The sequence below is a fragment of the Rhinolophus hipposideros genome (genome assembly GCF_964194185.1).
Source record: "Rhinolophus hipposideros genome assembly, chromosome: 6".
Classification (NCBI taxonomy): domain Eukaryota; kingdom Metazoa; phylum Chordata; class Mammalia; order Chiroptera; family Rhinolophidae; genus Rhinolophus; species Rhinolophus hipposideros.
The window spans coordinates 9,528,288-9,555,723 of NC_138052.1; the positions used below are offsets into that span (position 1 = coordinate 9,528,288).

General features: G+C 36.1%; 1 protein-coding gene across 7 annotated transcripts in view; it reads right to left on the bottom strand.

Moving 5' to 3' along the window:
- The window catches only part of PTPN4 (protein tyrosine phosphatase non-receptor type 4), a 168,016-nt gene that overhangs the window by 20,351 nt on the left and 120,229 nt on the right, over window positions 1-27,436 (bottom strand). For 4 of the 7 annotated variants that reach the window (XM_081052198.1, XM_081052195.1, XM_081052194.1 and 1 more), the window contains 6 exons: window positions 21,845-21,970; window positions 19,784-19,942; window positions 8,897-9,056; window positions 5,884-5,967; window positions 5,715-5,792; window positions 648-804 (listed from right to left, as the gene is read on the bottom strand). In XM_081052198.1, coding sequence (XP_080908324.1) covers window positions 648-804; window positions 5,715-5,792; window positions 5,884-5,967; window positions 8,897-9,056; window positions 19,784-19,942; window positions 21,845-21,970 — 764 coding nt within the window. The remainder of the gene's footprint in view (window positions 1-647; window positions 805-5,714; window positions 5,793-5,883; window positions 5,968-8,896; window positions 9,057-19,783; window positions 19,943-21,844; window positions 21,971-27,436) is intronic. The other 3 variants (XM_081052199.1, XM_081052197.1, XM_081052200.1) reach the window with 1 other exon arrangement.

Consider the following 27,436-nt stretch of genomic DNA (forward strand, 5'->3'; position numbering starts at 1 on the left):
GACAGGCTGTTCTGAGATTGTTGTAAAGGAACTCAAGCAGTCGGCAAAGGGGCCAGCGCGCACGCAGATGGCAGGAAAGTTTCTCCAAGCCTGAGATTCTTGTCTATGAATTAACAGGTCAGCTGTCCAGAGCAGCATTATCGTACTAAAAACAGACAGGATTTTTTTTTTTTAAAATGCTTTAACTACTGCTTGATTCAGAGTTTTCTGAAAGTAGAACAGAGTTCAAAATTTACTCATTCATTCAACAATTGTTCACTAAGTACCCACTACTACTATTAGAGCAACTGGGGGAAGAGGGAGGCCATTTTAGCTATGGTAGTCTGGAGAGGACTTTCTGAGGATGCCATTTGAGCAAAAACCTGAAGGAAATGAGGGCATAAGCCATACTATAATCAAGAAGAGTATTTTAGGCAGAAGGAACAGCAAGAAGGCCAGCACAGAATAGAGGAGAGTGAGAAGGCTGAGGGGTAAGCAAGGAGGTCAAGAATTTGGATTTTACTCCAAGTGTGAAAGGAAGCCACTGTGCTGAGTAGGAAACTGACATGACATGACTTAACGTTTTAAAAAGCCTACTCTGGCTGCAATGTCTAGTAATAAATACTAAAGAATTATGAAAAATACCCAGTGCTGCGTAGAGTACGTACCATTAGGTCGAACTAGAAGTACGAGTTCCCCAGAATGTCTCTCACAGCTGGCTTTAATAAACAGGACAACCTGATCATGGGTATGTTCTGCGATGTCCCGACCATTGATCAGTACAACTTGGTCCCCTTCATTCAATCGAGGGACACAGAGGTCAGCCTGTGATGTAATGCAGATAAGGTTTCAGATTTGTACATGGCTTTCTAAAAGTAAAGCACGAAAATTTATTTTTATAGACTCTACAACAGGAGAACTAAAACTACATATAGAAAAGCATCCATCTACTACCAAAAAAAAAAAGAGAAGTAGAAATATAGTTTTCCCATGAAGACGATGTATTGTTTTCCTTCTTCATTCAACCGCTTCTTCCCTGATGCCCCATTATATGCTTAGACACACAGGTAAGACTAGTAGTCTCGAGGTGGCTAGAGACAGCCCTTGCTTGTACCATCCAGGTATGTTCAAATGGCAGTTACCACAGTTTAAATAACACCAGTTTCCCAACAACACGGTACAAATTTCAGTTACCATGATACATTAATTGTGAATAATTAATTGCATGAAGTACAAACTTTGCTGCTAGCTCATAGTCCAAAAATCACCATGTAAATAACAGACATAGATCATGATCAGTGACCAAGCCATGCACTTGTTATTCAGTTCATGCAGAGACAGCAAAGTATGTACGTATGTTGCTTCCTTGTCTCCCAGTGATAAACCTACATAACAACGGATGATCTAAAGAGGAAATTGGCCAAAAATGTTAAAAGTGCAGCAAAGAAACAAAAAGTGATACTGCTGGAAGTGAATTTCATCTTGAACGTAAATGGAGTTATAAAAGCAATAGCTGATGGTGGAAACACATGATGCACACGACTATTGTTTGAGAGATTCTAGGTATATAGTGAGAAATTTAGTGACGGTGAACTTAACATAAATGATGACAGTGGCTGTAATGAGAAGGAGGAAGACTTCCATGAGGAAGTGATGTTGGCAAAAAAACCTCATTAAAGGAATGCTTAGACATATCTCACAACATTGAAAATGCAGAGGACAAAATGTTGGATGTGGATTCAAACTTCGATAGGATTATGACAATTTGCCAAAGCGAGAAAGAATGCTCACTCTGTATCTTAAGTTTCATGATGAGGACACAGCACTGTTCAAACTACTTGTGATAAGTTTTTACAAAGAAATAAAACACTTAAATTCTCAATGTTTCTAATGTTTAGACGTATAGGATACTAAATCAGTATTAGTTTTATTGTTTTTTTATTTCCCTATACATTAATAAGAAAATGTATTTTATTTTTTTTATTTCCCTATAAATTAATTGTTGAATGAATGAGTAGAGAGGTTTTAATGTTTTGATAAAAAAATTAAAGTTCATGGAATCAGGATTTCCCCCCAGTGATTATTAAGGTCACTTTGTACTTTCAGCTTGAATGGTCATTTGTACAGTCTTGCACTACCTGTGCAAAGTGAGGACTGCCTGTATTTTATTGAGAAAACAAGTAATTAAAGTAAAAGAGATAAACAGAAATACGGACAGCATGTTCCAGGAACACGGTAATAAGGCCGTATGGGAGGCAAGTATGAAGGATGATAGGTCAGATAGAGAAGGAAATGATGACAGGGTTGGTTGGACCTTACAAAAAAAAGAAAAAAGGAGCTTCCAGTGGCAAAGTCTTAAGAAACAAAAGCATGACTACTCACATTCACTATAAATACAAAATCAATAAAACCCAACATGGTATTATCATTAGTGGAAAGAGCACAAGTCTAGGAGCCATGTTTTTCCTGTACTGCTTATGAAACATGTGATCTTGGACACCTGAAACTCTGAAAATGGAGCCGATATCTGCTCTAATTATTTCAGAGTTGTGAAGATAAAAATGAGATAACTTTGCAAAGTGTTAAGGTCTGGAGAATTCAAATTTAACATTCTATCATTCTCTCTGGTTGCTTCTCGCTCTACTTCTTGTAGTGGAGCAGACGGCATTCACATCACCCCGTGCGCTAGCAGTGTGATGCTTTTGTGTACCAATCTGGTCCCACGTTTTTACAAATGTCTTTGAGGTAGAAAGACTAGTGAATTGGGAGGTATTAATGGTACTGGGAGAAATGTAATGGGTTATAAGCAGAAAGTTACCCTCTCACCTTACTTTGTGGATAGTGCAGTTGGTGGAAAAGAGGAAGTGGCCTACAGTTAGAGAGAAGACAGTTGCAAATCTCTAAGTGGACATTCACTGATATTTCCAGTTCAGGGATTGAGACTAGCAGGGGAGTATATGCTATGACATACAGAGATTTTTTTTTTTTTAACCCATTATCACTGAAGAGAACAGAACTCTCTCATACTTAATCTGCTTTTGTCAGGTATGTTTATAATTTTTTATTTGCATTTCATTATGATCTGGCAAATTTAGATAAACTGTATTAAAATGAATTTTGTTGGAGCAACAGCTATTAGCTCAAAGATGATCAGATAGGAAATAAAACATGACTTTAACTGGGTATTATTTTATTCATTTCAGAAGGTGTCCAATATATATAAAAAGACATTAAAATATTTACACTGTCCTTTTCTACTAATCACTTTAAAATGAGGTTTCCAATGGAAGACTGTGATGGTCTCTAATTAGTAAAATACAGAAATGATAAATTTGTGCTGTGTTAATTTGTTCCAAATTTAGCTCAATATTTATGAAACATAGTTGTATGTGGCAAAAGGAAAAAAATCACCAATAATTGTTATAGCCTAAAAACAAAATTTAGAGTCAAAGAATTCTGTTTGGAAATGAACCTGTCCGTAGAATGTTCCCTAACCATCCTTGATTTAATTAAAAACCATCCACATTCGGTGGTAAGAAAAATCAATTATTGCTTTTGTGTCATTCACTGACTCTTACAACTGGCATAACAAAAAAGGTTTATTATTATTTCTAATATAAGAGCAATACATGCTCATTGTCATGATTCAGACAATTAAAAAAAGGAAAATAGAAGAAAGTGATAATTACCAGTAATTACACTACCTAGATGAAACACTGTTAATATTTTAAGCATGTTTCCAGGCTTTTTAAATGCACATCGCTCACATTTAAAAAAACTGGATAAAACATGTATGTGGAATTATAATATTACATTTCCCGTAACACCATCTTATAAACATATTTCCATACTGACATAGAGCTACATTATCCAACAAGTCAATAGCTGCAAAGCAATGCATGATTTATTTCACAAAGTCTAATGATGTATATTTTGATTTTCTCCCAATTTTTCACTGTTATAAATAATACTACAATGAACACCCTTATGTATCTTTTTGTTCCCTAGTCCAACTGTTTCAGTAGAGGCCATTCCTAAAAGTGGAATTGTCAGGTCAAAAGATACACATTTGATTAAAAAGTTTTAGTTACAATTTTTGTTTTTAGCTAAGTTATACATCACATAGTTTAAAGAATTGGTCTGTAAGATTTTTAAGACGAGAAACTATTTCTTGTATTCTTCCCTACCATCTTCCCCTGATCTAGAGGCAACGTCTTTCAACATTTTAGCTACATCTTTTATCTTTACCTCAGTATCTGTTCTTAATATCCCTATTTGGTTTTTCTTAATTTTCTATTTTAGTTGTTATCTAACTTTCTACTCCATAGGTGAAAACAGCAATCTTATCTCCTCATTTGCAGTCCCAAAAACACATACATATTTCCCATCAAACATATACTAAATAAAAAATTTTGGATTATTTCCCCCAGCTTTGTCCCCATCTTTCATATGCATGGTAGACTCGAGTCATTTTACGTATCATATCCAGTCCTGACCCCTGACCACAAAATTTGCTTAAAAGAGGATATGTGATCCAAACTGGGTCTGTGACTGGTTTCCTTCCCACGAGTCTATGATTTGGACAGGTTTAATCACTCTGGGTTGCCGAGCTGGTAATATGGAAACCTGGAGGTTACGAGCAGTGACATCGGACCACATGACTAAGGAGTGGAATAGTGGTAGCTAAACAATTTCTATTTAGTAGAGATTTAGGAGTCATAATTGTATTTGAAGGTAGAGTGTGTGTGGCGGTGGTGATGTTGCAGGACATGAAGCTGCTACTAAGCACACTGCTCGTATTTAGAGTATGTTACTTGGAGCAGCTTGATGAGGCTGATCTAGGGTACACATTGGTTTGCACTGAGACACCAGAAGGGAACATTCACATAGAGATGAAAAACAGAGAGTGACGGATGATTTTTAAAGTTCTTTCTAGAGGTCTGACTGCATTCCTGTCCTTGGATTTTGTGAGACCTACAGAGCTCTACGATAAATTTTGTATTTACGCTAAACCAGGGGTATTCCATGAGTAAGGACCCTGTTATTTGCAACCAACCAAGTCCTTAAAAACCAGAACCAAAACCATATATATCATGATATCCTTAATCAATCTTGGCTGTGATTTTCAAACCAACTTTGAGATTGCTGCAAAGCACCCAAAATAGCATAACTGGCCTATTTCTCTCAGGCTGCTGGTTCATACTTTTCCTAGGGTGGGGGATAGTTAAATGACAAAGGGTGCTGATCGAAAAGTCCTTGAAGACCATTTAGGCAACGACATAAATGTAAACTGAAAGCAATATTTGCTATATAAGAGCAAAAAAAAAAAATTGACCTTTTAGGGGAAAACAAAATCACTGGCACTATTTCTAGTTAAAGTAAAATTTTTAAACATAGAGTAGGTAAATAGTATCTAGGTAAACAATTCTAAATGAAAAACAAGCAAATAAACAGCAAATGAAAAATATACCTCTGTCTACATTTTGCTGTTTAAAGAGGTCATACTTTAGAGGCATTGAAAGTCATAAACAGCTTCTTTGTAGGGACAAGGATTTTAAAATCTCTATAGACATGGAATAAACAAAAACTAACTTTACAGCAATTTCAGATATTAAGCCAACATTGGAAACTTGACAAACTAAAAGAAATGATTGGTTTTTTCCTTTATTGAAACTAACAAAAATACTATTGTATTTAAATTTATTGTATTTCATATTCTCGAAAATAGGATTTACTTGCAAGATTAGGTAACTCACAGGTGTTCCTGGTGCTACTCGGGACACGATCACAGGCATCTTCTGATCATATCCTCCCTTAAAAACAAAGCAAATCAAACATTAGACAAACATTAGCGAAACAGAAACATCTTAATTTAAAAACAGTACAATATAAATTTTAGATTACCTTTACATTGAATCCAAACCTTCCATTTTCATCAGGTTTCATTCTGATTAGAACAAGATTATCGTGTGGAATACCACCATTAGGCTTAAAAACATAAAAATAAATAACTTGTAATTGTCTTCATTTATAATCTATCCTTCACATATACATGAAGTACGTTTTTTTGTATGCTGATGTTTTACATACATGAAATCACACAGTATACAGTCATTTGTTACTGGCTTCTTTCACTTACCATGTTTTATGCTTGCTCTCTGAAGATACGTGTTTGGCTAATTCTTATTTGTCCGCCAAGACACAGGTCAGAGATGATCACTTCTTGGAAGCCTTTCCTTAACCCCACAGCTGCATTAGTTATTTTTATATACTTTTGAATTCCCTATAATCACTTCTAATTATAGAACTTATATTGTCTTCAAATTGTCTTCATACTTGCTTGCTCTAGGATCCCATCCTCTCTTCCATACTCAAGAATATTGCTATAGCAATTCTCTACTCTCCTGAATTATCCATTTCCCCACCTCCTGGGAAATATTCTTATTTCTCCCATTAAAAAAACCCAAAACCCAAAAAATTCACTCTGGATTCCACTTCCCCATCCAGCTCCTGCCCCATTTCTCTCCTTCCTCTTGCTGCTAAACTTCTCGCAAGAGTTATCCACATTTGCTGTCTTTATTTCCTCTAATCCCATCCTTCTGGAGTCTGGTTTTCATCCCCAACACTACACCAAAACTGTTCCAATTAAGGTCACCCCAAATTTTCACATTGCTTCAGTGTTCAATTCTCAGTCCTCATCTTACCTGACTTACCAGTGGCAGGTGACAAAGTTGGTTACTATCTCTGTGATTTCTTCCCATCAGCCATTTGACTATCTGTCTGCATCTCCTCAATCTTCTTTGCTGGTTTCTTTCATCTTCCTCATATTTACAATTTGGAGGACCAAATACTCAATTTTTAGAACCTCTTATTAGGTTACCTACAGACACCACATTTCCTTGTTGATTTCTTCCTGTCTCATAATTTTAAATACTGTCTACATGCCATCAGCTCTCATTGTTGTAACTCTTCCTTTAATTCCAGAATCCTATCCCCAAATGGATTTCTAATAGACGGCTCAAATTAACAGGTCCTAAACTGAGCTCCTGATAGTCCACCCATACCTGCTCTACCTGTAGCCTTTCACATCTCAGTAAATGGCAACTTTGTCCTTCTAGTTGTTCAGGGCAAAAGCCTTGCTGTAATCCTTGATTTCTCTTTCTCTAGTACTCCACGTTCAATCCATTGGAGTATTATGTTAGCTCTACTATAAAAATATACCCCAAATATAGTCACATCTCATTCCTTCTGCACCCACCATCCTGGTCCAAATCACCACTAATTCCTTGGAAGAATTTATACCTTGTGACAACTATCTCTATTACCCTGGTTTCAGTCTATTTTCAATATAACAGCAGAGTGATAATGTTAAAACTTAAGTGACATCATGTGACTTCTCTCTTCAGATATGTATATCCATTTGCTTCCTATCTCACTCAGGGTTAAAATACAAAATCTTTGTAAGACCGGCTTGTAAGATCTGGCCCCCTCCCGTACCTGGCTCCTCCTCATGTGCTTATTTTGCTCTGGCCACACTGACTCCCTTGCTGTTCCTTGGCCATATCAGTCGTCTCTTTGTACCTGCGACGCCCTCAGCTAACCGACATGGCTTAGCACTAAGTCTACCACCGGCGTACACTATCTAAAATTGTAACACTCTACTCTTGCAATTCCTTAGCCGCTTCCAGTTTTATGTTTCTCCCCAGCATTTATATTATCCAATATGCTTTATGTTTAAACTATTTACGTTGTTTACTGTTTGTCTTGCCCTTATCCCCCAGAATGTAAGTAACTTGAAGGCAGAGGGATTTTTTCCCCAATTTTATTCCGTTATAGCCCCAAAGCCTATAACAATGCACTGAATATATCAGTTACTCGGTAAATAATTTTTGCATGAATGGAAAAACAAACTAGACCGTAGATTATTTAACAGCAAGGACCATGTTTTGTTTCTGTATTCCCACTACCCACCAAAGTACTTTAGCAGACAGAAAGACTTCAACAACTATGAACCAATGAATGAATAAATGATATAAAAAATCACCACATAGATAGCACTAAAAAACTGCCATTTCTGGTAAGGATTTTGCTCTCTTTTTGATGTGTCTGTGGTGATGGAGCAATAGTGTAAGAGAACAGTGTTGCCTGCAGCCTTTCAACTTTAGTTAATGTTGGAGGGCTATAGGTGAACAAATGAGAGGGCCATGAGTGTCATGGCTACCGGAAACTTCTGGCGCTGCCAATACCTGCTGTGGATTCTCCTCTCTCTGCATCTTATTTTATTCCGAGGTCCCTTAAAGATTCCCGAAACACTCTCATATTTTGTCTGTGCTTACACTTCTTCACGAACAGAGAGTATTTTTCAAATTTACTGATAATCTCACTTTTGATTTATTTACATCTACCTGAGAAAGCAATAAAAGTCCACAAGTCAGAGGATTCTAACAATTTACCATTTGTTGTGGTAAAAGCATGTTCTCTAAGGCAAAAGTATCAATATAATTCATACGTATATTTTGTAGAACAAAGAGTGATCATATACTCCAAGGATTTGTACTCAATTTCAAAAGGTTGATGAAAATGTTAAAGTCTCTGCACTCAGTGAATTATATAATAAAGTTAATGGTATTTAATGGATTATTAGCATCTGTTCTGGAAATGTTGTGTTTTGCAAGATTAAAACCCACATAAATTTGTTAAGAATTAATTTCTAGAGCAATGAACATTTTATGAATAATAAAAGGAAATTCCACAATTGGATTATATCGTGGCACAATTCATGAGCAAACATATAATGAAAAAGAGAAAGTACTATAACTTACAGATAAAACATGTCACAGTACAGTACAAAAGAAATTTCATTTATGATTTAAAAATTTCAAAGAAATTTTTCAAAGAAATATTTGAAGCTACTTACAGTAGATTTTTCTGGGGAAGATGGAACATCAAATGTTTCATTAATATGATTTTCTAGATCTTGTTGAGAATGTGAATATTGAATTTGGTTCCAACTATTTTTCTTTGATTGTTTGGGTGGTAAAGCTGGTGGCTGCCCATCAACTGGGGTCTCTTGTGATCTAGATAGGAAAAAAGGAAAAGAATGAATATTTTGGAAATTGTCTTACAGAACTGTTATTTTAAAAACTAGGGTTAAACAATTCAGATATTTACAATGTCTAGCAGGAGACAGGCTTTAAATACCATATTTATTTGCAAGTGTCTCTGCTTAATGAAATATTTCTTTGAAATATTAAAACTTTGAAATTTAAGCAGCAAATCTAGTTTTCTGCTTTATTAAATCTGTAAACAATCCTACATATAATAAAAACCAGGGGTGCCAAAAAATGTATGCAAAGTGGACACTTTGGTCAAAGCTGCAAGCAGTAGTTCACCATAATCAGAAGTGTCTGGACGCTGATGGTAACCACTTTAAGCACCTCTTGTAATTGCAGAAGTCCAACGTGACTTGTATTCACCTTTTGTTATCAGTATATATTGAGTATTACAATTTTTATAGTTTTTTCCTTTCTTAAAATGTGTATATAGTTTTTGGCACCCTCTGTATAGTTTAAGGGTATCCTTATGAAGATATTTATTTCAATCTAGTAAAACAATGTACACACCTTTCCAAAAATCTTTTTAAAAGGTTTTTAGTGAAGTTATATAGGTAGCCAGGGAATAAGGCAAAGAGAAATCAGAACTCAGAGTTGAGACATTCCACAGATAAAACACCTGTTCTAGTCTAGAGAAGTTAAGTGATTGACTCAATTTATTTAGAAATAAGACACAATTCATGAAAGTAATGAGCTCAATACTGCAAACAAGGATTAGAATCTGAGTGAAAATGCTGAGATCCCTGAAAAGACAAAACTGGATGAGACATTGTCAGAATATAATTTAAGGTGAGGAAGCAAAAATTCAATTAACATCAGAGAGAATAAGCCTCAATCTGTGACAGTAGGAATTAACAACAAGAGCTGGGTATAATAGGGAAGGTTTCAAGGTAAAAACTGTAGCTTTTAAGAACAAGCACAGTGTATGTTACTAACATTACTTGTGAGTTTTTCCCAAAGGCCAGAAGGGGGAACCAATGGGTTCAACTTGTATCCTAGGAAGCATGCATCCGAGGAGCTGAGGAGTTAAGGAGAATAGGCAAGAGGAAAATGGTTCTTGAGAAGGGCACTCACCATCACTGGGGTTACTATTTATCTCTACACGGCAGCAGGTCTTTTGGGGGAAATAAAAGAGTTACCGTTCACTGCCTAAGAACAGTTGACAGCTGCTGTGTCAAGCTCCATGGCTGCTGCTGTGGCACTCAGGCACACATTTCACCCAGTTTCTGCTTATTTTTGTTCACTGACAATGGATGCCTAAGATAACAAGCCATAAGGTCGTGGGGAAGTGGAACTGTGTAAATTACATTATTGTTCAAAAATTAATCTCCATCCCTCCTAGTTCGACACTTGGCGTGGCCCTATGACTTGCTGTGGCCAATGAAATATGAGAAGTGGTGTGTATCACTTTGAAAGGAAGCACTAAGAAATAGCTCATGATTCATTATACTTCTCGTTTTCCTCAGCCCTGAGATTAGCCATATCCCAAAACATGGGTTGCTGTCAGCCTGGGTCCTGGGACGAACATGACATGGAATTGAGAGCCAGTCGATCCATGATGTACATATAATGTAAGTCAGTGTAAGTTGGGGTTAATTTGCTACTACAGCAGAATTTAGCTCGATAACTAATACAGAGATTACAGCCAGAGTGGCCCTTAGATACATATGATCTCCCTTGGCAGAGAAGCTGTGAACTTTATTTAGAGGCTTGCTGCTAGATACCTGGTAGATAGACAAGCTAAAAGTTTGAATAGTGCCAAGGAAGTCAGCCAGGATTAATAATAAATGGTGTAACTCTATGGTCCTCCAGGGAGGTTTCTCCTAATGAGAATACAGTCCTGCAATTCTATAAGCGAGTATAAAATATAATCTTTAAATAAGCAGGTAAACAATAATGTCCACTCAGCTGAGCTTTCCTCATAGTAGTCTGTAGGGCACAAAACACTCTAAATTCTGATAAGCCTGTTAACACTGCATCAGAGACCATCTCTCTCCTTTTCAGAAAAAGCTTCTTTGAGGTCTACCTTGATGGCCAGGGATTCTAGGTCGAAACATACTAGTTTTTATGTAGCTAGTTTCAACTGCCAAGAACCCACGCCTCTAAATTCAATACATTCAAGTGCTGCTGGTACAGAAAAATGTTCCTAACGATTAGAATACAGACATCTACCTCAGTTGTGCCCTGCTGCAAGGAATTAGGAAAGATGAAGATGGAAATCCCTTGGCAGAGCCCCACAGATCTGACATTTCTAAAAAGCAGTTGATTAAAAGCCTCCGAGACATTACAAAATCCAGAAGTCCCTGGACTCCACATGTAGCAATCAATAGGTCTTATTCCCTACTTAGGGTTAAGAGTGTAAGGTGAACAGAAACTTCTTCTAGTTTTGCATACAGCTAGCTGTCACAGCCGGCAAGCATTTAGTCTCAAAACTAAAGGTCCGTAGGGAAAAGTATAAAGTTGAGATTGGATGGGAATAGAGTCAGAGCAACTTTCTTTACTCTTGGTCCAGCTAACAATGGAAATACAGCACCAAAACACACAGCCAGGACCAACTTGAGCCTGCTCTGCAGTGCAGTACCTAATGAGCCAAACCTGATGGGTGAGCTAACAATGGCATTGCTCAGCACAGGAAGGACAGGACTGACATCATGCGACATGTTGCTAAACCTTCTGAATCTGAAGTTTGGGGGTTAAAGATTAGGCATGTATAGTCAAAAAAAGCTCCACAAGTGATATTTATTATGCACTTCTGATTAGAAAGCATTTTCCTAAAAGAGTAGTGGCCAATTCATGACTTGTGGGACAATTTTGGCCAACATACATATGGCCCATTCATTGCTTTTGTAAAATGTGAGTTAACTACCATTTAAAAAGTTACATTCAAATCCGGATTTCCAGAATGAAAAGTGGGAGCTCTGGAAAGAATGGACCTGCATTATAAGTTGTCAACTACTGGACCAAGCCAGATGATAGCTGCTGCCTTTAAATGGGCCATGGGCATTCTAGTCTACTGGAATCTCACCCAGTGTTACTCCAGTGGGTATTTGAGTATAACCTCTTCTTTAAACACTCATACTCTGCAGAAAGACACAGATAGGAAGGGAGCCCAAGCATACAGTTGGGGCTGCCATGTAAGCCAAATTCTAAGAAAAGGTGAAGAGAATGTAGTAGAGGATTAGCCAAGATGTAACAGAGGTGAGGAGAATAATTTGGATTTCCGGACAGCGGCTACCTGCCTTGTCTTATTGTTTTACGTAACTTTCTTATTAAAGTAACTTTAATTACAAGGGTTGGACAAGCTTTCCACATGCATGATTGCTATTAAGGTGAGGCCGGACTGGGAAGCTTCTACAGACCAATGACGTGCTGTCCCAGTAATCCTGTTAACTATCTTTCCATTTTATATATTTCAAATTTATAAAATACATATAACCAAACTATTTCTCTGTTTTTCTCCCCTGCCACCATCCACTTACCAATCTAAAACACAGTCAATAAAAGTAACTAAGGGTGTCAACATTGACTCCTGAAACTCATCTTTTGGACAAAGGCTAGCAATTACATTTTAAAGACATACTCCAAAAGTATTAATTTATTACAATAAATGATAACTTTCTTCTACATAGCGAATGTAGAGCTGTCAAATGCAATTTATTACTCAATTATCTAGTAAGATGACTTTCATAGGTAAACCATGCATTATAATTAGAAATTATAATACATTTAAATAATGTCATGAGACAGGCCAGTTTTAAAAATGATACCATTTCTAAGCACACTCCCCCCCAAACAACAACAACAATAAAAACTTCAAACAAAACAAAAAACTGCTAAGTATAACAGAATGAAGAGACATCATATATTTGGGAAGAACAACTAAGCAGCATAGTAGAACACAGCCACACTAGAAATAACAGTTGGCACCCTGAAGGAAGGGACCCATACAGTAAGGCCAGCATCTACTAACAGGTGGTTTAGACAGGACTAGGGAAACAGAAACCAAAGAAAAAAGTAGGGATCAAGACTTTGGCTAGAGTCTCATAAGTAGAGGTAATCATTTGGCTTTAAAGATGGGAGTAGGAGAAGATCTGTCTGTCATAGGGAGATTATAGAAAAACTGTTATTCCAAAGGGATTGTTTTAGTTACTTAAAAAATTAGCAAGATAAATCCTGAAAATTGTGAATTAAAAAAAAAAAGACGTTAAAGGATTTCCAGTCAAGATGGTAGAGTAGGTAAACACTACGTTTGCCTTCTCTCATGATCACCTTGAAATTACAACTAAACTACAGAACAACCTTCATTGAGAGACCTCCTGAAGTCTAGATGAACTGAAGTCCTATATCTAAGGACATACAGAAGAAACTTGAGACTGATAGGAGGGGCAGAGACGACCATACCCATGTGTGACCATTAAAAATCAGGCGGAATATCTCACCTATGGAGGCCTCCCCACCAGGTTCCACAGCCCAGGGTTCCAGTACTGGGAAGAGAAGCCCCCATAACTTCTGGTTATGAAAACCAACGGAGACTGTGGTTGAGTGAGATAAAGGGTGGCAGGAGCCCTAGGTATCCCTCTTAAAGGGCCTGCACATGGACTTACTTGCTGACAGACTCCCTTGCTCTGAGCTTCAGCTCTGGGGCAGCAGCTCGACAGGTGCCAGGGACATACGGGGAGGAACTAAGTTGTCTGGCTGCAGAGCGAGGGCTAGAGGGGCAGCTTTCTCAGACAGAAATGCTGATAGAATCCATTCTTTGTTGAGTCCTCCCCCCTCCCAGCATGCAGACACAGGGAGATGCCATATCTGAGTCTCCATCATCCTAGCTTACATCATTTGTTCTCTTCACCCTGGTGATTCCCTGAGATGCTGCCCCATCCAATTTGAGGAACCCACCCAAGCAGCATCAATCAAGTGGCTTTTCCATACAAACAGCCTGTCTTGCTCATGCTGCGGACTTTCCTAAAATATCTCAAAGATTCACAAACCCCAAACAAGCAACATTTGGCTTTGACGTGTCCCGTACATCTTGCTGAACAACCCCAATCTCAGCACTAACGGCAGCAGGCCTCGATCCTGGCTTGGCCTCTTGAAGCACCTCCAAGCCCAGCACGGATGGTGGCGATCTGCAGATTGCTTTGTGGCTCATGCCAGGTGGTCCTGGGCAGGATACAGGTAGTGGCTGAATTTGGCCAGTGGCAGTGCACTGCCCAGGAAGCCCTGGGGCTGGAATGCCTGGTGGCCAGCTTTGGACTGAGCTGAAGTATCACCTAGCCGCCTCCAAGGATGACACACCCAAACAGCAAACTGGGCAGGCAAGAGAATGCTGCTAAAATGAATCCTGCTCCATAGGGGCAGCCCCTGCACAACAGCTCCTCCACTGTAGTCATAGCCAGTCCTCACAATTAATGAGCCTGAGAGTCAATCCCTCTCGTTGACGTGCAAACAGCAACCAATGCTCAACTACAACAGGACACATGGAACACACCGAAAGGACACACTTACAGCACTCTGCTCAGGTGACCAGGCAGAATATGCCACTGGGCCCCACAGCACATCTACAACATGAGGCCACTCTACTAAGCCTGGGAGACATAGCAGCCCGACCTATACATAGAAACAAACACAAGGAGGCAGCCAAATGGGGAGACAAAGAAACATGTCCCAAATAAAAGAACAGAACAAAAGTCCAAAAATGAACTAAACAAAATAGAGACAAGCAATCTACGAGATGCAGAGTTCCAAACACTGGTTATAAGGATGCTCAGTGATCTCAGGGAGAACTTCAACAAAGAGATAGGAAACATAAAAATGGAGATAGAAAACATAAAAAGAACCTGTCAGAAATGAACTACACAATAACTGAAATGAAGAATACTTTAGAGGAAAATCAACAAGTTAGATGAAGCAGAATATCAAATCTGCAATTTAGAAGGAAGAGAACATACAATAAGGATAATGAAAACAAAAAAGAATGAAAGAAAAATGAGGGCCTCTGGGATAACACCAAGCACCCAATACTCACATTATAGGGCTACCAGAAGGAGAAGAGAGAGAGCAAGGAATCGAACACCTATTTGAAATAAAAATGATGGAAAACTTCCCTAACCTGGAGAAGGAAATAGACATACAAGCTCAGGAAGCACACAGAGTCCTAAACAAGATGAACGCAAACAGGCCCACATCAAGACACATCATAATTAACATGCCAAGGTTAAAGACAAAGAGAGAATCTTAAAAGCAGCAAGAGAAAAGTAGTTAGTTATCTACAAGGGAGCTCCCATAAGATTGTCAGCTGATTTCACAACAAAACCTTTGCAGGCCAGAAGGGACTGGCACAAAACAGTTAAGCAAAGACCTACAACCTATGTTATACTACCCAGCATAACTATTATTTAGAATTGAAGGACAAAGAGCTTCCCAAAGAAGAAAAAGCTAATGGAATTCATCACCACCAAACCAGTATTACAAGGAATCTTACAGGGACTTCTTTAACATGAAAACAAAAAAAAAAGATAAAAAATGTAAATAATAAAATGGCAATAACTACATATCTATCAACAATTACTTTAAATGTAAATGGATTAAATGCTCCAATCAAAAGATAGGGTGAGTGAATGGATAAGAAAATAAGACTTTATATATGCTACCTAGAAGAGACTCATGTCAGATTGAAAGACACAGAAATTGAAAGTAAGGGAAAAAGATATTTCATAAAAAAGGAAATGAAAAACTAAAAATCTGGAGTAGCAATACTTATAGCAGACAAAATACTTTAAAACAAAGGCTATAATGGGTGGGAGATGAGGGTAAGGGGGATCAAATATATGGCGATGAAAGGAGAACTGACTCTGGGTGGTGAACACAGAATGGGATTTATAGATGATGTAATACAGAATTGTACACCTGAAATCTATGTAATTTCACTAACAATTGTCACCCCAATAAATTAAAAAAGAAAAAAGGCTATAACAAGAGACAAAGAAAGACTCAGTAATCCCACTTCTGGGTGTTTATCCAAAGAAACCCAAAACGCTACTTCGAGGGCACATGTGTATCCTTATGTTCATTTCTGCATTGTTTCCAATGGCCAAGATGTGGAGGCAGCCCGGGTGTCCGTCAATAAATGAATGGATAAAGAGGAGGTGGTACATAGATACAATGGAATGTTGCTTGGCCAGGAAAGGGAATGGGTTCTTGCCATCTGCGGCTGCATAGATGAACCTGGAGGGTACTGTGCTGAGTACAGTATGTTAGACAGAGAAAGACAGAGGCAATGTGATTTTGCTTATATGTGGAATCTAAAGAACAAAATAAACGAACAAAACAGAAACAGAACATTTTGATAGTTGCCAGATGGGTGGAGGGTTCGGGGGCTGGGTGAAAAAGGGGAAGTAACTAACAAGTACAAATTGGTTGTTACACAGTAGTCATGAGGATGTAGGGAATAGCATAAGGTATATAGTCAATAATATTGTAATAATTATATATGGTGTCAGATGGGTACTAGATTTATTGGGGTGATAGATGGGAGGGGGGTTGGGGAACAGAGTGAAAAATGTGACAGGATTAAGAAGTACAAATTAGTAGTTACAAAATAGTCATTGGGATGCAAAGTAAAGCATAGGGAATATAGTCAGTGATATTGTGATAGCGTGGTACAGTATCAGACAGTTACTGGATTTATCACTTTGATCACTTCTTTAAGTATATAAATGTTGAATAACTGGTGTACTCCTGAAACTAATATAATGTTGTATGTTAGCTATATTTTAATAAAAATCTTTAAAAAAGATGTTGAAGGTTCAACTGTATATACATACCTTTCATAGAAGCACAAAGTTTATTCTAATTTAAGACTAGAAAACAAACAGAAACCATGTTCTTTGCAGACACTAATATAAACTTACCAGGAATGATGGATCCTTTTAAAACTCTCATTTTTTAAGATACATACCAGAACTCATGACTCCTTCAATTACAATCACTACTGTCGTCCAAGTCTCTGCTGAGCATTTAACCCTACTACACTTTATATTATGTAAGATACAGATAAAATTCTGGTTCAAAATTCAGGATTCTTGACACTCTGACATTCAGAGTATTTCAAAGTAATCACCATTTCAGAGTGACTACTAAGTAATGCTCAAGGCAATTTAAAAAGTATATATAAACTCTCAGGGATATGATTAATGTAGGAATAAAACTGAAAATGTCATATTATTTTATCAGTAGGAATTCATTCCAAAATCAAGGTCCCAGACCTGAGATTCTGGGTTTCAACCAAACTCCAAGTCCCTGATCTTAGCTGCCAAATCCAAGTAGTGGAGACTTTTTCCAGAGATGGAGGGCAGGTAAGTATACTGCAGCCGTAACAGCCCAGGGACATGCAATTAGTCTTGTCGTCACAAGTACAGCATCTAATATGGTGTGTCCTCTGAGTTCCCATGGCTTGATACCTCCTTCCAGCTGCACCCTGTTTGGTTCTTTTATTTCCTTGTCCTAGAGCAGTCTAGTATTTGCAGGGTCCATGACATATGAGACTTGATCAAGATTGGCATGGGAATTGGGTTAAGCTGAGCCTGGAGATGAAGTTAGTGCCAGTAGCTCAGAGGGGCAGAGGGAAGGCAAATCTTTGATGACTAAGCCAAAGGAACTGATGAGATACGAACAAAGCTGTGGTAACTCATTAGATAGGATTAGAATGGGACAATCCACGAAAAAAATGGCTCAGGAAAATGGATTGAATACTTGAGGGGAATGAAGTTGAGAATTTGGGAAATTCTTCACTGTGTTTACTTAGCCATCCATACTTCAAACATGCAGACAGATAAATGGTACATAAATACTTAAGAGATGCCAGTGTATACCCCCAAAATTAACTGAAAAAGGCTATGTAATTACTATAGTTAACACCTACTAAGCACTTTTTCTCTGCTGAACTATGCGTCTCATTAAATGTCACAGCAATTTTATGAGGTAGATATTATCAGGCTATTTTTACAGGTGAGGAAATCGAAGCTTACAGAGATAAAATAATATACCCAAGGTCACATAATTAGAAGTGGTGAAACCAAGTTTTAAACCCAGTTTGAATGCAGAGCTTGTGCTCTTAACACTGTTATAGTTGTACCTCAAAGAAGATCACTGTAAAAGGCAGGAGTAAAGTTATTTTAAATTAGGTGTTTGCAAACTTTTGGTAGCAGTGGACTCTTCTTCAAATGAAATGCTTCGCAGAAGCCAATTTAAAAAACAAACAAAAGCTAAGCAACCCTCTTACCTGCCAGTATGTGAGGCCTCAACAGACCTATTTTCTATGATTCCATTTTGGTTATAAGTGGTAGTATTGTTGTAGTTTAAATTCTAATAGAAACTACTTATATTTAAATAAACAGAATGCAAGATCAGTAGAGACCAGGGCTCTAATAACATACATATTTACTTTAGATGATAACATATTTCTAACTCAATGATTTTAATATATTCAAAACCAATATTTGCCTAAAATAATCCAAAGGCGGGGGTGGGAACCAGGGCTTGAGACACATACTGTTCAACATTTAGCCATATAAAAAATGTTGTGGATAAATTAGTTCCTGTGTTAACTTTTGGATGTTAAGAAGAGAAAGAGGAAGACAGGAATAACAGCTGATCCTTGAACAACGCAAGGGGTTAGGGGACTGACCCCCACATACTCGAAAATCTACATAAGACTTTTGACTCCCCCAAAAATTCAGTTGTCCGTCAGTATCTGCCAGGGACTGTTCTAGGATGCCCGTGGATACCCAAACCCAGAGATGCTCAAGTCCCTTATATAAATGGCATAAGCGCAATGTACACAGTTGGCCCTCCACATCTGCCCATTCCCAAGTGCAGATCAAAACAACAGTTTTCGGTATGGCTCTTACAGATCCTGTCACAAGTTTCTGGAGCACCTGTAACTAAATGCTTTGTTGATCACTCCACCTACTCCTCCATCTATCACTCTCAGACTCAGCCTTTCTTTAATCCTGATCACATTCGCTAGATCTCATACCCCTTTCTCCTTCTGAACAATGAATCTTCTTTTCCATCTATGTATCTTATAAAGTATTTTACTTTTTTCTAATTCTCACATAGTACTTCCATATGAACTGCATTATATAAACCAATAAATCAAGATGTTGTATGTTAATATAAGCATGTTGTACACTACATTGATGAGATATAAATATTGAATTATGAAGCTGAATTTATGTATCAGAATGTAATATGAATTTTAGAAATGATGCATGCATGTTTTCTATGACTTATTTTCATTGTGATGGTCATCGTACTTAGTTCTCCTTTGTCAGTTAATTTTTCCAACACTGTCTATTCATCCTGTGGGCCCCTTCCTGAAAAATATTTTAAAAACCCTACCTTTCACTACTTTATTGCCTGACCACATTATCTGCAAAAATATTTAAGTGTATGTACTAACAGTTCAAGAACATATTAGTCAACAAAATAACATTGATTTCTTTTGGTTTATAAGGGGAGCACCAAGAAATCTCTGGGACAGATAAGCACATTTACAAATATATAAATTTTTAAAACACTGCAAAAATAAAATCTTGTATCAAATACCCCAATTTCCCAGATTATTTCAAATGAAACAATTTGGGGCATTATTACTTATAAGAAGGAAACCAAATGGAAAAAGTTCTTACGGTGATGATTCCAGAATGATGCTATTAGCTTGTGTTGAAGATGGAGATCTGTGATTCACAAATACTTCACTTGGGGAAGTGTGAACCACGTGGTCTACCAGATGACCAACTGAAGATGGTCGCAGCCGGGTTCCCTCTTGTGTGAATGCAGAATTTCGACTGCATAAAGAGGAAGAAAACTGAGTAAAAATGTGCTTTAATTCAATGTTTTCAAGCTTCTTAATTGTATGATTGCATTGAAAGTACGCATGTGCTTTTAAGACTAACCACATTGACTAAGCAGAGTCTCTGACAAAAGTAGAGCGATGTAAACAGAAAGATCACAGGATAGGAAGTCAAAGATCTGAGGGATTGTCAACCATCTGCCACAAGGATTTTATCTATTCAGACATCTATTATCTCTACCAACCTTACCGTTTCTAGGTTTTAGTCACTACAACGTTGTGTCTTAATCAGCATTTAATAAATAAATGGATAAAATAAATGATTCAAAAACACCTTTGGTCTGAATCACTTTTGAATCCCTATAAGTATTTTTACGTATGGGACTTTAATTCCTAACAATATTGCATAACATATTTCCATGCTCATATGTCACATAGTCACATGAATTATTATTGTCATTATTATCATTAATTATGATAGCTAACATTTGAGCACTTATTATGTGCCAGGTATTGTTTTAAGCATTTTACATATATCAACCTCATTTAACCCTCCTAACAATACTACAAGAAGGATATTATTATTATAAACATAATTTTGTAGACGAGGAAAATGGGACAAAGATTAATTAACTTGCCCAAGTTCCAACATACAGTGACTCCAGGGCCCGTGCTCTGAACCACTAAGTTCTAAAGAGACTGTTTAGAATTTAGAAAAAGTTTTTCAGACTATACCTAAAATTGTTTCATTAACCAAATATTTCATCAGAGCTACTGCTAACTAATTAATTCAATCATCTGGTTTAAATTTCTTGTTTCTGGTAACAAATGAAGAAATGGCTGGAAAAAGGACCAGCAAAAGAAGTTTCTAATTTTCTTTAAACAAGCTAATTAACCTTGAAATACAGGCAATTTTTTTTTTTAAAGAAAGATGATATAGCAATCTGCAATTAGAAAAGATAGAAACTTTTGAGTCTATTTTTAATAGTAGCAAGGAAGACATCTAGGTATCGGGTAACATTCTGTGAACCAAACTGTTTATGCACACATTTTACTTCCAATGCAGAAGTTTATTCTTTGACTGACAAACATCCATCAGTGACACAATTTTTAGAATTTAGTGCATTTATTGAACATTAATGTGTATCTATTTCTAAAGGAAGATTTCTTCAAATATTATATTCCATACCCAAATTAAAATATTTTGTCTATCAGCCTTATGGGTTAACAAGGTCTGTCAAACATACTGACATACATTTATTACTATGTTAATAACATATATTACAACACATTTGTTGACATTATAAAATTAACAACATCTTTGACTAATAAAGTTTATTAACTTACTATCTACACCAAAGCACACAGTTTTTGTGAGAAATGCTAGAATGAAGTACATACACAGTAAGTGCTGAATAACACAGTACTTAGCATAACTACTATGGCTAAGCTCGTAGGAACTAATGTTGGAGATCCCTTTTTGTATACCATAGAAAGTGGCAGAGCAGTGGTTCTTCAAACAATATATGCTCCCCTAGAAATTCTATTGGACACCACATGGATGAGGATTATAACAATAATATTTCCAGATTTTAAGTCTACTAATAGATCTTGATTTATTCGCCAGGGACCTTACTTTGAAAGCCAACTACGTGAGGAAGCGAGCATCTTGTCGAACATCCTTGCTCTACTATCTCACTTGCTGAGGCTATTCCACACCACTTACACAATGAGCTGCAGGCCGAAAGGAAAGAATGCTCTGGAGCAACAAAAATCATGTCTGATCAAAAGATTTAAATATAAAGATTTACGTATTTTGATCTCCAGGCAGTGGAAATATACAGCCAATAATTTAGAAGTAAGCAAAAATGTACATCTGATATTAGTCTGTACTTACTGATTAGGAGTTCCAGGTGGAGATCGTGAAGGGAGGCTTTGTGTTTCTAACCTGTCATCAGATACTGAATTTCTGCTTACTATTTCCCAATCCATTAATTTCCGCACCAAGGGCTTACTTGGGGATCTGCAGAAATAATTTAGTATGTAAAAAATTTTATGTTTGTAGCTGAAACTATAAACCACATTTTAGAATTTGTATTAATAGATCATATTCTAGATGGATAAATATGAAGTATTTACTTATAAGCAATTAACGCATTTGGAGGCTATATATCATATAATTTCCGAAGAAAGTAAAGTCTGCTTTGTATGAAGAAGGAAGAAAAGATAAGCTAGGAAAAGTAGGAGAGAAAATAGGGAAAAGAGAAAAAAACATGAAAAGCAGAAAAAAAAAAAAGCAAGGAAATGGATGGCTACCAAATTTTCTCAGATATTACCAATGTTATAGAGTACTGACCATTCCTTACCATTCCAGAGTCTCTAAAACTCTAGCTTACTTTGGAATGTATTAAACAATTCTTATTATGTCATCTCCTGAATGTCCTTAAAAGTAAATCCTGATCCCTTGCCTCAATGAGGGCAGGGCTAAAATGATAATTATGTATACAACATTTTGGGGCAGGGCTAAAATGATAATTATGTATACAACATTTTATTTATAATTTTTCCTTTTTATATGCAGTAGGCCAGTGGATTTCTTTCTTTTTTATCTTTTCTTTTTAAAAAACCATTTGGAATGTTAACTATTCTGTCTCATGGTGGGCAGTAAAAGAATATGTTTTATTACCAATCTATATATTGTCATCTATCATAGTGATAAAGATGAAAACTAAGTGATATTTTCAAAAAAGATAATGATCTTTGCAGAGATTAAAAACCCTTATAGGTAAGTTACCAACTAAAGTCTTTTTTACATGTAAATTCAGATAGTGGCCAAAATTCATGGAAAATACATGACATGTACTTGAAGTTTTGCTTTTTGAGACGTAGTTAATATGGAGTCTAATATTATAAATTAAGCTACTTATATTAAAAAACATAATAAATCATCTTGTAAACTGATAGTTTTACATTTCAGTAATATATTCACTGAAGTACACAGAAATAGACTGGACTAAAAAGCATGGTAACAATGACCAAGAAAGGCTATTCAATAAAATTTAGGTGCATACGAGGAAGCATTAGAATGATGATGGAGAGGGACCCTAAATTCTAGTTTTGATCTTCCACTAACTTAGGTTTCTACATCTAAATATCTAAATTTACTAGTACAATATATGATCCTAAGATCCTTCCTTACCTCCTGAATTTTGATATACTAGCATCTAAATTTTCAGTGCAATGTTTTAGTCTATTAATTTTACTAAACCATGAGTAACTTAAATTATTTATGATTCCAAACCACATTAAGTGCCTATCATTTCACGTATTCATAGCCAAAACCTTTTTGGTTTGGCCTAATGACATCTCCTTAATTTAAGAACATATAACATTTTCTAAGAGATGTAATGTTATAGATTAAAAAAAAGATGTTGACTCAGATTTGTTTTCATAAGTGAATTTAAAGTTATTTAAGCATGAACATTTCCCATTATCCTGTGTTTATAGAATTTTCTGACTTGAAGACAATTCAGGACACCAGTTAGACCAAACCCCTCATACTGCAATGCAAATACTCCTATCAGTCACAATAAAAGGAAAATAAAGTATATTATCGCATGCATTAGATTTTTAAAATGAAGCAAAGATTACGAAAAGAAACAAGCATTTATAGCTCTTCTATTAATGCTAACTTTTAATTTTAATAAACGATTCTTTCTCATATACGAGACTACTGAATGTAAGCTGTAAGAGAGCTCACTAATCATAGCCAGGAGAGCAACTACTTTCATTTTCTAAGAGAGGAAAAAAGTCATTTGAAGGAGGAAAATATCCAGTTTTACTCACCTATTATAAAGCATCAGAACACTGTACTGTTGTTAATAAACTAAACATGGTAGGGAATGCTTTGCACTTAAAACTAAATTTCAGGTACCTTATTTTATTAACAGTTTTAACCTCAGAGGTCCACCCACTCAAGCTTGCTGTCTATGTTTCCTGTTGAGTGTGGAAATTTCAGAGAAAAAAATACCACACTTCATCATTGTGTTTGCAATGTGGTAAGTTTATTTTCTGACCATGGCACTTTATTTTTCTGTTGCATGGGAACATTCTTTTGCTTTCTTCCGAGATATTATATGACAATTCAAAAAGTGTGAAAACAATTCAAAGAATTGATATATAAGGAAAATAAAAGTTTATTATTGCTTAAAAAAACAACCTTACATGAAAAGCGTATGAAGAAATTCCTTCTATTTATTTATATTGCCAATTAAAATTCCACGAAGTGGACAAGAACTCTATAATTCTCTAATACTTTAACAGAGTAAGTTAATAGTTGCTAAAACCATTCGAGTATTTTGGCAGACATGCATCAAGTCACCACAATGAGATTCTGATGTATTATAAAAGCAAACCTAGGAAAGCTTAGTCTTTCAGAGTTAGCAGGATCATCAAAACAGTACTATTAAAACCTCGTCCCAGGTGATGACTTATCATTTTTAAGAGGATTCATATAATTTCAGCATAACAAAACAAATAGGACAGTTACTTGGTGCTTATCATATTAGAATTTTAGCTCTACTACTCATTGAATAATATATTTATTTTATAAAACCACCTGTTAAACTATTTCACATTTAAATAATATAGAAAATAAAGTAAGATGCAGGTATAACTGTGTATTTCGCAAAACCTGATATGATGAAAATAGGAAAACATTACCACTTATAAAGTCATTTGCATGTGATATTAATATTAATGTATAAATACACCTATGATTTGATATTCATATTAGAACATCATACTACAGTAGAACTAGTTATCAAATCATGTTCAGTATTTTTATACATATCAAGCAAGAAAAAAAGTTCTTGTTAGGAAAAGAAAAAAAGTATAAGTATTTTGTTACTTATACTTAAAAACAACCTTACATGAAAAGTTTATGACCATGCAGTTTATAAACCATGCAGTTTTAACAGGAAAAAAACCCAGAAAAATATTTATTTTGATTTTAACAAGTCTGAATGGAGTGTTGCAAGTAAGTTATAGTACTAAGAACAAGGACAAATATATTTTTAAATTAAAACAACAAAGGTGATAGGAAGTAAATTCTTAAGAGCAATTTCAAAGAAAACAATTTCAAATTAACATTTTACTGTACATTTTTACCTGTGTGCAGGTCCTTAGTACTTTCTAAGTGGAAAAAAGGGCATCTAAGACTATAAAAGGGAGGATTTTGAGTAATTTCAGTAGCCATGTCTATTGGGATAGGCATCTGTGTTCTTACTTTTTTTCTCCCTTCTGAAATAACCAAGTCACTAATATGATAACACCAAGATTTGTATTTAATAGTGAATATTTCCCTCACAAATTTAAATATAAGAAATAATAAGTCAACTTCAAAACATTTTTGAACCTATGCTGAAATAAATTACATCATTCAAATTTAAGTAAACTTATCACAGCAAAATACTATAGCCCTGATGAGCTAGCTAAATCCTTCCTATATCAAGGCATTTTCATTGATGGTTTTCCTGTTGGGTAGGTTATTCATAGACAAATAGGGATGTACTAAGCCAGGAATGAAGGGGAAAAAAAATGCAAGTAAATTTTATTATCCAAACACATACAAATCATGCTTAAATGATTTTTTTGTTTCAAATATCCTTAACTCTAAGGAACTTACAGTATTATTTATTATTATATTTTAATAAGCATTCAGGGCACAGCCTCAGATGGTCTTAGCAATGAACCTGACTCCAGAGGCATGAAGTAACAGGGTAAAAGGAAGAATTCTAAAGTTATATCCTACCATTGAGGATAAAAGGATTCAACTGTTTAATTGATTTATTGACATTATAAATGACTGTAGATTTTTCAATTTCAAAGAAAATGCTTGGCGGGTTAAGTGATAAAAACACACAATAAAAAGTATTTAAAAAGTCTTTAAAATAAATAAAAGATACACATAAATATATCTATGAGTATATGCTTGGCAAAATCTTGACTAGGAAATACCAAACATTTTGAAACTGATTGTATTGGTCGGGGGGGTCCTCAATTTTATTTTATGTTACTTGGCAATATTGGAGTTTTAAAAAAATAATAAACTATCATTTATACAAGTAGAAAACACAATAAAACACTGTCTACTTTTGGAGGGAAGAAAGAAAAAACTCCTTTCACTCCAGAAACATACAGCAGGAATGTCTTAGGGATAACGACTAAGAGCTAAATTAAAGGAAAAACAAAAGCAAAATTTGCTAGCTTTCATTTATTACAATTTTCAGGCCTTCAATGGCAGTAGAAGCACATGAACTCTTCAAGGACTTATCCTCTCTAAGCCATTTTCACTGAAAACACACTGCTTCATTTACAAAATATCTGCCTTTTCCTACACATTAATATAAGAGCTGGGGCTACTGCGGTGAATAAAAGACAAAACTCCTGCCGTCACAGAGCTTACAGGCAATAAACAAGGTCATCTCTCCTATCTCTGAGACAGGAAAGGAGTCAAGCACGCACTTATGTCATGCAGAATAGCAAAAATTGTTCTGTAGTGGTTAGAAGTGTGGATAAGAGCCTGAAATTCCTGGCTTAAAATCTTGGCTACGTTCCCTACTATCTGTATAATCTCAGGAAAATTATTCAAACTCGCTATGTTCAGTTTTCTCATATGCAATGGGATTTACCTCATTGAGTTATAAGGATTGTGAGTTAATATACAAAACTCGCCTGGCACAGATAACAACAAAATAAATGTTAGCCATTATTAGATTCACTGACCAACTCCTTCCTACCTACTCACATCCCCATATAGCTGACTGTCACAGCAGCCAGAGTGAGCTCCCCACCCCCATATTTTTATTATGGAACATTTAAAACAGTAACATAAGTAGAGAGAACAGTTTAATAAACCCTGTATATTCAGGATCAAGGTTCAACAATTATCATTATGGTCAATCTTGTTTCATCTCTATCACTTACTCTAACCCTCTCACCCCAATTATTTTGAAGCAAGTCCTAGAAATCATGATATTTGTACATAGCTTATTACTCTACCACATTTTAAAAAATACAAGTCAGTTTATATCCCTTCCATGCTCATAGCCCCCATTGGCTTCCACTTAAAATCCAAACTCCTTACATTTCTAACATAGGGTCACACAAGTTCTAGCTGCTGCCTGCCTCTCTAACCATCTCCTCTGTCATTGTCTTCTCCCTTTGGTCCATTATTGGCTGCTTTTCTTGAAACATAAGTAGTCTCCAGTTCCATGGCCTTGCTGACTCAATCCTTTACTTATATTTGATATCCACTGCACCAATTAGAATCTGAACTCCATGGGATTAAGATGTGTATCTTGTTTTTCACTGCATTCACAGGGCCTGAAACAATGCTCAGCAGAGTAGGTCTTCAACAAGTATCTGCGGCCACTGATTTGGTACTTCTCCCTCCTCCAGGGCTCTACCTCTGAATATTTAATCATCT